Genomic DNA, 9,411 nt, shown 5'->3' with positions numbered 1-9,411 from the left:
AAGCGCCATGTTTGCAGCGCCCGGAGCAGAAGAAAGCGTGGAAGGGGGTGGGGAGCGCGGGGGAGGAGGAGGAGGAAAGTTGGCGCTCACCTTTTGGACTGGGTCTCCGAGGGGTTCCGGTCGCGCTGCCGGCGGTTCTTGAACCAGTTGCTGACCTGGGTGAGGGACAGGCCGGTGATCTTGGCCAGGTGCCGCTTCTCGGCGGGCGAAGGGTAGCGATTCTGCTTGTAGAGCTCCTTGAGCGCGTTGCGCGACTTCTCCTTGAAACAATACACCGTCTCCTCGCCGTCCCAGATGGTGCGGGGCAGCGGGAATTTCCTGCGCAGCCGGTACTTGTCCACGGCGCCCAGCGGCCGGCCGCGCGCGCGCTCGGCCTCGGTGTAGCGCGCCTTGTACCAGAGCTGCTGCAGCAGCGGGTGGTTGGCTGACTCGAAGCTGTGGCTCTCGAGGATGCTGTACAGCTCGGGGTAGATGCCCTGGTGGAAGGCCACGAGCGCCCGCGCCTTCAGCAGGCTCTCGTTGCCACGTAGCAGGTCGCTCTGGGGCAGGGACCACAGGAACCGGGCCAGGCGGTCCAGGTTGCCCCCCTGCTGCAGCGCCTCGCACACGCAGGCGACGTGGTCCGGCGAGAAGGCCAGCGGGGTTCGCGCGGCGGCGGCGGCGGCGGCGCGGTGCCCGCCCAGAAGTTCCGAGTGCAGTCGGACCGGCTCCGCCGCCGCCCCTTCCTCGCGGCCCGCGCCGGCCGCGGCTTCCCCTGGCTCCAGGGGGAACGGAGCCGGGGTCGGGGGGCTCAGCCCCGCCGCCGCGCCCCCCGCCACCTCGCGCTGCGCCTCCTGCCCTTCCGAGGCGCTTTCCATCCCATTCTCCTGCTTGATGTCCGCCGCGCTCGCGATCTGCCCGGTGGGGGAGGAAGAGGACATTTTTTGTTGTTTATTTTCCTCCCTCCCTCACTCCCTCGCACTCTTTTTCTCTTTCTTTCCCCCTCTCTTACTCCTCCTTCTTCGTCTCCCTTCCCCCTCCCCCCCTCCGGAAAGCCCACTCCCTCCCTCCTGGTTTCGGCTGGATCTGGCCGATCAGGTTTCCCCCCGGCCACGCAGTCACCATTAAGATAGCTGCTAGAGCAAAGTAGTGTAAACGGATAGCTGCTTTCTGCCGTTCCCCCAACGTGACTCCTCCGGTTGCTGCATACTATATGGCACTGGCGGCCCGGCCGGCCCGGCCGCGCCACCTCATTGGCTATTTCGCTTTCCGAGGGAGGAGGAGACACCCTGTCTATCCCTGTCGATCACCGCCGCCCACTCCACCCCCGCCTTCCCCTCTCCCCCTGACCCCCAGGCACCTATACCTGAAGGGAAACTCCAACATTCTTTTCAGGCCGCGCTCCCGGGCCGGCAGTTACCTAATGTGGCTTGAAAACTGGACAACTCTTTCAAAAAAAGGTCCTTTGATTCCAGAGGGAATATGAATTCTGTGGCCTCAAGGTCTGCAGGGCTACATTCTTAATAAGAGGGCCACTCTCAACATCTAGGTGACAGAATTTGAGAGGACAATTCCGAAGCTGCGTAGTATGTCTCTACCCCTCCGGCCGCCCCCCCTCCCGCGTAGGAGGTCTTTATCGAGGATTTGTATTCACAAGGGTCAAGGAAAGTGGCACTGGAGGATGTTATAAGGGATGAGCATTTACAGTAACCTAAAATTCCAAAGGGGGAAAATGCTTGAAAATCTTGAAATGAGTACTGTGAATAGCCCACTGGGAAGACGAATAAAAAAAAGCATTCAAAACTGTGCTCAACTTTGTCACCTGGAGGGCTAAAAAGCCAACTGAGAGGTACATGATGTAACTAAGCATATAAAATGCTAAATCTTATGTTTATCCTAAAGTAATATGGGAGACATCTAAGCTTTAAATTATGATAAAGACTTGAGAACTTTACATATGAACAATGTTAATATGAATGTGTGAATAGGCTTCATTTTTTCTCCCCCTTTGGTGCTGGGTATCAATGAGTAGTTTCTGGTCTGAAGGTGATATCCTGGTAAAAGCACCATCTCTGTGCACGTGTCTTAGAGATCAGCCCAGGCTTAGCGTTGGGGCAGCGTTTACAGTTGGGTCTCTTTCATGGTTTGCAGGAGGTCTGGACTCAGAAAGGAAAGAACCTCTGTGCATCAGTTGGGTCTGGTCGCTTCTGCTCTGTCTCAAAATCCAACGTTTCCATGACATCACTCTAACCTTTACTTCAGGGTGGTGTTGCACTCTTTCTGCTCCCAACTACCCGCAACTGCCTACCTCGGCATATTATAAAGCAGCTGTTTAGGTCGTCTGCTGTCACGATCGACTTAGTGAGGTTTTCTTTTTTAATGTCAGGCTATATTTTATTGCTTGTCAACTAAGATGCTATTTGATATAGGATTTGACTTGTGTTTGTACTACCCTAATGTGAAAAAGCCAGAGGTGATATTTGTGGTAGATTTAAAATTTACTGACAAGTGTGGTGTTGTACATCTGTAATCCCAGAACTTGGGAGGCTGAGGCAGGAGGATTGTTGTGAGTTCAAGGCCAGCCTGGGCTACATACTGAGTTTAAAGCCACAATGAACTACATAGCAAGACCCTGTTTAAAAAAAAAGTTCATGTGCTTGCAGTCTTTTGGAAACATCCAATTAAGTATTCAGTTTTAGGACAATATATACGATTCAAACTTTCTTGAAGTTTTAAAAATATCCTTTTTATTTTTAAATAATTTTGATTTACTGAAAAGTCATAGAAATAGTACAGAGTTCTCACTAATCCTTCATTTAGTTGTCTCTAATATTGATATTTTACAGTATAGTGGTACACATGTCTGAACAAATTAATATTGGCACATTTGTATTAACTAAACCTTACAGTTTTTCCACTCATGTCTGTTTTTTGTTTCACAGTCCTGTCCAGGATACCACAATACATTTATTGCTTGAAGATGAAAGCATATTTATCAGGCAAAGAAGTCAGGAGATAGTATGATTTGGTGGAAAGGATATGGATTTGAGGATCAGCTAGCTAGACATAAATTTAATCCTAGCTCAGCAATTTACTTAACAGTAAAAAAGTGGACAAGGTTGTGACAAAGATTAAATAAAATGTGCCCCAAAGTGACGGTTGCATAATTAATCTTAGGTAAATGTTTGTTATCTTCCTCCTGCTTTTGCAAAGTAGGAGATTTTAGTTTTACTTATTAATTTAAATATCGTTGGGTATATTAGGGGTTATCCACTATCAAGTCATACGAGTCTGCTTCAGAATTATCAGTCAAATATTGTGCACTGGGTTAGAAGTCCACACATTGGGTTCTGAATATTTTCTGTGTGACATCTACATGTCACTGACGGGAGGAAATGCTTATAGGTCCAGAAATGAAAACCAACCCAACCCAATCTCTAATCTCCATTGTCTTGGTTTCTCTTAGTTTTTTTGTTTGTTTTGTTTTACTTTATTTTGTTTTGTTTTGTTAGCAGTTAGAGTCTCAGAACTCATTTGGCCAGTTTGACGTGGACTCAAACATAGCTATATTGCTGGGCATGGTGATGCATGCCAGTAATCCCAGCACTTAGGAGACCGAGCGAGGAGGATTGAAGTGAGTTTGAGGCCAGCCTGAACTACATAGCAAGACCTTGTCTCAGGAAAAAAACAAAAACAAAACAAAAAAACAAAAACATAGCTACATTGAATTGGAGTGACTAGACTTTAGAGTTTATCTCAGAGTATTTGTTTTGTCAAATGGTTTGTACAATTGATGAATACTTGTTTCTGTTTTCTGTGTCTATAACAGACAGTGTCACACTGTGTTGTGGTTTGGGAAGACAGAGTTGATCCTGGAATTAATTATGTGAGTGTGAAGAACAGCAGAAAACATAACCCCCTTTTTCTGTACGTTTTCCTTTTACCCTGAAGATTGTGATGAGAGTATGTGGAATTCTTTCGCCATTTTGGTGAATTGAAGAAAATCTAGTTTGGTACATGTTACACTTTTCTTGAATATATTTTATGGTTTTGCCACCAAGAATGAGGATTTCCTGTTTTAAGGATGGCTAGCTATCTGGAAAATGGAGGGAAGGCCATGTAGCTGCTTCTTAGTAGGTTCTACTTATGTAGTGGTATTATTAAGGAAACTGGGTTCTAAAGTTCTCTCCTACCCATTGTTATTTAGTGATGCTTGATACGTAGTGCACGCTTCATTGGCCTACTGAGTCCTAAATACAAGCATTGCATTAGGAACCTTATATATTGGAGTCTCTGATCTTAAGGACTTTAAACACTCTGGGGAGAAAAGATGTATTTATGAGTAAATACAACACAGAATATGAGAGCAATGAGGATGAAGAGGTGCATTTTGAGAGGGCGAGGGCTGCATGGAGTGGATTTTTAGCTGAGTCTTTAAGAATGAGAATTTTGGCCAGGGATATAGCTCAGCGACATAAGCACCCGCCTGGCAAACACAAGGTCCTGAGTTCGATTCCTGGTACAAAAAAAAAATTAAGAATGAGAATTTTGAGCAGACAGGGGTAGTAGTTCATTGGAGGCAGAAGGAACAGAATGAGAAGAATATGGGGTGATATGGGCATGTAGTATTGTTTATGGCATATGTTAGAGAGTTTGAGTATGCCAGCTTGTCTGGCCTGTGGGTTTTATGTAAATGTGTGGTGAGAGATTAGTTTAACAAGCATGTGTGAGACAAATTATGAAAGATTTTGCAATGCTCACTTTACTGTGGTGTACACAGTGGCTATATCCATGTGTCCTATAATAGCCACCATTAATTAGTCCAGGATGGGCACTTGCTTCAAACAATCAGAATCCTTTTCTGGAGTTTGCCGTATTTGTGCTAGAAGAATTAAGACTAGTGAAAGGGGCCTTGAAAAAAGAAAAAAAAAAGAAAGGGGCCTTGAATGTAAAGCTCATCTGGCTATATAAGACACTGACGGGCGAGCAGTGTTTGAGACAGGGTGAGACCTAGTGAGTCACTGGGGTGACAGTAGGGGAAGACATGCTGGTAGAGAACGAATGCCAGGTTCTAGTCATCTCCTAGCAGAGGAATACTCTTACCTGTGGGTGATGCTATGAATTTCTGCAGGAGCCGGAGGCACCATTCTACCTGATGAATTCATCCCATCCTGTTGCCAAGCAGTGTGGAGAGCAGGAGTGTAGGTAGCTGGACGTGAAGACCTGCTGTTCCATTCACTTATTTCTGCGTTTCTCCTCAAGGTAGTTTTCAAAGTAGCTTTCCTGAGAAGGTGGGAACCGTGGCTCCTAGGAGCTCCCAGCTCACATTTTCCAGATTCTTCAAAGTGCTTCTGCTGCTTCTGTCAACTTCATCAAAGTGCTTCTGACTGCCAACTTGAATAATTCTAGGGCAGAACACTAACAGGTCTAATAAGCATTATCTGCCAGTTTTGGGGCTAGGCGGCTATCATTGTGATTGGCAGGCCCAGTAGAACTGCTTAAGTGTGTGGGAGACACACTGTTTTCTTTTAGGATCAGAGAGAGACTTTCCCTAGTAAAGTAACAGAGCAATAAGGGCCCCTTCAGATGAGGAAAGCCTAACGTGGTGGGTCCATACCCTTGAGGCTAAAAAGGAAAGTCTGCATTTAAGAAACATTGCCCAGGGAGAGGGAATCTACTGTTAACCAGGTGTGAATGCTACAGTATGAGCATTTTTTGAAAGAGAAATACTGGGCTCATATGGGCCATGCAGCTGTCTTTGGACATGTAGGAAACTTTTGCTAGTTTTTTTTTAACTGCTGGAGATTGAACTCAGTGCCTTGTACACACTAGGCAAGTGCTGTACCACTGCTGAGTTACACTCTTACTTCTGTTTTGTGGTTTTCTACACAGGCTGAGTATCCATTTGAATTAGAAGTCCGGTACTGGCAGTGTTTTCTTGCTTAACCTCTTACCGGTCCAGTTATTCAAATACAGGATAACAGAAAATTGCATTTTTATAAGATGATATAACAGGAAATATAACAATGACAATTTTAACACATTTATTCAATACAAGAATCGACTGGAAATGACAGTTTGCCCGAGCAACACTGGGTATAGGCAGGAGGTAAACAAGCGTGCTGCCTGAGTGACGCTAGGGTAAACTGTTCCGCCGTTACAGCTCTCTGGCTATCCTATGTGACTGAAGCCATCGGTCATAACGAGGTATTGTAGTGGGGACTGTATGTATTCCCATGTATATAGTTTATTACAGCAATCTTGTGAAGTGTGCTAAGTGGAGGAAAGAAACTGAGGTAAGGGGTAAGAAAGTTAGCTTAAATGCAGGTCTGTCTGATTGAAAAGAAGGCCAGGCTTCTCCTATTGCATTATACTGCATCTTTTAGTTACTGTAACTCGTAATAATATTAATACTGTTAGGGCTGGGGATTTGGCTCAGCGGCAAAAGCGCCTGCCCGGCAAGCGCAAGGTCCTGAGTTCGATTCCTGGTACCGGAAGAAAAACAAAAAACAACAAAAAAAATTAATACTGTTAATAGTAGTGAACTTTCATCACAGTTCTTTGGTACTGTATGAAGCACTTTAAATATCTCATTCAATCTTACAAGTATCTTCAGTTTTATTGTTGGGAAAACTGAAGCTCAAGCTTGTTTAACTAGTGAGTGATGAAGTCAGTATTCCAATTCAGTTCTCTTAATGCCAGAGACCTCACTTAGAAACACTGTTTTCTACTACTTATAGCTCCTTGAGTACTGCTTATACTATAGAGCTCCAGACCAGGTGTAGCTATGATGTTTCCCTTTGCAGTTTTTCTCACGGAAAAGTGGTAATGCTTGTAGTAGTTTCCTCTCACTATTTTCAGTCTTTTCTTTCCTTTGATCTTCAAGTTTGGGACAAAGGAAAAGCAATTTACTTCATTTTGTGACTGGAGTTTCCTTTTCAAATACATGATTAAAACTAAACTGGTGCTAATAAACTATAATGTTAGCTGACTAGAGGACTTCTTTTTTTTTTTTTAGTACTTTTTTTAATTTTTAAATTTTTTGGCTAGAGGACTTCTTAACATAGTATTGACTAAGTGTGTGTGTGTGTGTGTGTGTGTGTGTGTGTGTGTGTGTGTTACTGGGGATTCAACCTTACACATGCTAGGCAAGCACTCTACTATTGAGCTACATTCTCAGCCCTTTAAAAAAAATCTTATTTTGAGGCAGAGTTTTGCTCCATTGCGTAGGGTGGCCTTGAACTTGGGATCCTCCTGTACCAGTCTCCCTCCCTAGTAGCTGAGATTTTGGGTGTGTGCCGCCATACCTACTTTGACTAAAAGGTTTGTTTGTGGACTGAATTTATTCTTTCACCTGAAATTTACTGCTATGTTAGTATGTAAAGATCCTAAGGTTGCCATTCATTTTGGATGGCTTCACTCTGAATCACGCAACTGGTCTGGATGTGGTCTTTTTAAATAAGGTAATAGCATAAGCAGCATCCAGGTCAGCACAGCATTTGTGTTGCCTCTTTTAGTAAACTTACATTTGGATACCTCCTGTTAGTGAACAGTATTGAGATCAAAGAATAATATGGCTTATTTAACAGGCGAATCATTGATGTTTGTATACCAAATAATACCCTGTGATGCCTCAGTCTGCTGGTTCCAGCTGTTTGCTGGGTTCTCCCTCCAAAACTCATGAAAATCCCAACTGTATTTCCAGGCTGGGGGTTGCCAGCTGGATTCCCTGTTTAAAAAAGTGGGATGTGGCTGAGCATGGTAGTGCACATCTGTAACTCCAGAATTTGGGAGGTGAGGCAGGAGGCTCTTGAGTTTGAGGCTGGCCTGGGCTACGTAGCAGGTTCAAGGCTGGCTTAGACTACATAGCAGGACTCTTATCTAAAAAAAAAAAAAAAGACAAAAACCTTTTTAAAAAAGGAGCTGGATTTTTCCTTTTCAGGTTTTTATTGAAAAGAGCAGACGTGCTAGGAAGAGTTAAACTTACTATGAATACACACAACTAGTATTCACTGTATTGAGCAACTTGAAAGATCTTGTCTGCATATTAACTTGGGTCAGTGTTGGGCCAGATGAAGGTGATTACAAGAAATGCTTGGCATTAGAAATCTCCACGTTATGCTATTATTTGATGGCCATTTCTTAATTCATTTACTCTACCCATTAAGTACACATCCCTATTTTGGAGATAAATAAATTTTTCCCTTACAGTGAGAGGAGTTTATTATTTAACAGAGATATATTTTTTGTTTTTTTGAGATAGGATCTCCCTGTGTAGTTCAGACTGGCCTTGAGCTCACTCTGTAGTCCACCACGTAGCTGGTGTCAAACTCTCCACAGTACTCCTTCTGCCTCAGCCTTCTGTGGGCTGGGATTACTAGTGTTCACCACTCCTGGAGAACAGAGATGTTTATAGACTTCCTTTTATCTTCTGGTTAAATGCAGTAAACCTGGCTTATAATTTCCAAAGCGCTTCAGACTCTTAGATCTTGGAATTGTGAGGTAAAGTTGTGTATATTCTTACATGATTTTTTCCGTATTGGGGAAATAAATGTGTTCTTTTTAATGGAAGGTGTAGCGCTATCAGGGTCAGGTGACACCAGCAAGCATGTTTGACAGTCTTGAGGACAGGGGATGCGTGCATAGCAAGTGCTAGATATTTACAAAAGTTTTCTGACATTTAGTGAGGATTTGTAATATTGACACAGACTGTCGTTCTAGATAACGTTTCCAAACTATATTTGCAAGCATATATTATTTCCTGAGCTTATATGACTATACACGTACAGAGGAGAAATATAAAGCACAAGTTGTGCAATTTTCCAAAAGGAAATACTAGTCTGAATTATTGAATATGTACACTAGGCATACATATTTGAAATCATGGGCACTTTTCCAGGGGTAAGAAGATGGAATTTATTTTCCTAATTATGATACAGTACCTTAAAAAATGCAAGTAGGTGCATAGATGTAATTTTAAAAACCCCTCTCGCCCTTTTCAAAGTGTTGAGCTGTCCTTACTTAAACTGCGGCGGCAGAAGCTGAGAACTTGCTGCCGGAACCTTTGTGTGGTGATGCCTCGCTTCCAGCCGGTGCTCTTGGGCGAGGGACTGTTCCTGCGCAGAGCCTGTAGGTAGCAGCCCGCTCTGCGCCGGGTCTGTGGGGCTCGGAAGGGGCTGTGACCGGAGCCGCGGGCGGGGAGGGCCGGAGTGCAGGCGACGCCATGGACGATCAGGGCTGCCCGCGGTGTAAGACCACCAAATACCGGAACCCTTCGTTGAAGCTGATGGTGAACGTGTGCGGACACACTCTGTGAGTCTGGCGGCGGTGAATTCCTTGGTGGAGTGCGCTGCCGGGAGAGGGATGCTCGGCCTGGGCCGGGCGGCGGGGTCGTTCGCTCCGCTCCGCGCCGCGGCGGGAGGCGAGGGCGCC

At 44.9% G+C, this 9,411-nt stretch overlaps 2 protein-coding genes across 5 annotated transcripts in view; one reads left to right on the top strand and one right to left on the bottom strand.

Moving 5' to 3' along the window:
• The window catches only part of Six4 (SIX homeobox 4), a 12,958-nt gene extending 11,780 nt beyond the window's left edge, over nt 1–1,178 (bottom strand). For 3 of the 4 annotated variants that reach the window (XM_013521927.1, XM_005399172.2, XM_005399170.2), the window contains exon 1: nt 91–977. In XM_013521927.1, the coding sequence (XP_013377381.1) occupies nt 91–920 (830 nt within the window). In that variant the 5' untranslated portion in view covers nt 921–977. Of the gene's footprint in view, nt 1–90; nt 978–1,101 lie in introns of those variants that run through there. The other variant, XM_005399171.1, reaches the window with a different exon arrangement.
• Nucleotides 1,179–8,884: 7,706 nt separating this feature from the next.
• Nucleotides 8,885–9,411, top strand: part of Mnat1 (MNAT CDK-activating kinase assembly factor 1) — a 204,062-nt gene continuing 203,535 nt past the window's right edge. Inside the window, exon 1 of the mRNA XM_005399174.2 lies at nt 8,885–9,291. Within this exon, the coding sequence (XP_005399231.1) occupies nt 9,203–9,291 (89 nt within the window). The 5' untranslated portion in view covers nt 8,885–9,202. The remainder of the gene's footprint in view (nt 9,292–9,411) is intronic.

Source organism: Chinchilla lanigera, unplaced genomic scaffold (genome assembly GCF_000276665.1).
Source record: "Chinchilla lanigera isolate Chin_1 unplaced genomic scaffold, ChiLan1.0 scaffold00065, whole genome shotgun sequence".
NCBI classification, from domain to species: domain Eukaryota; kingdom Metazoa; phylum Chordata; class Mammalia; order Rodentia; family Chinchillidae; genus Chinchilla; species Chinchilla lanigera.
This window is presented reverse-complemented; position numbering and strand designations above follow the sequence as displayed.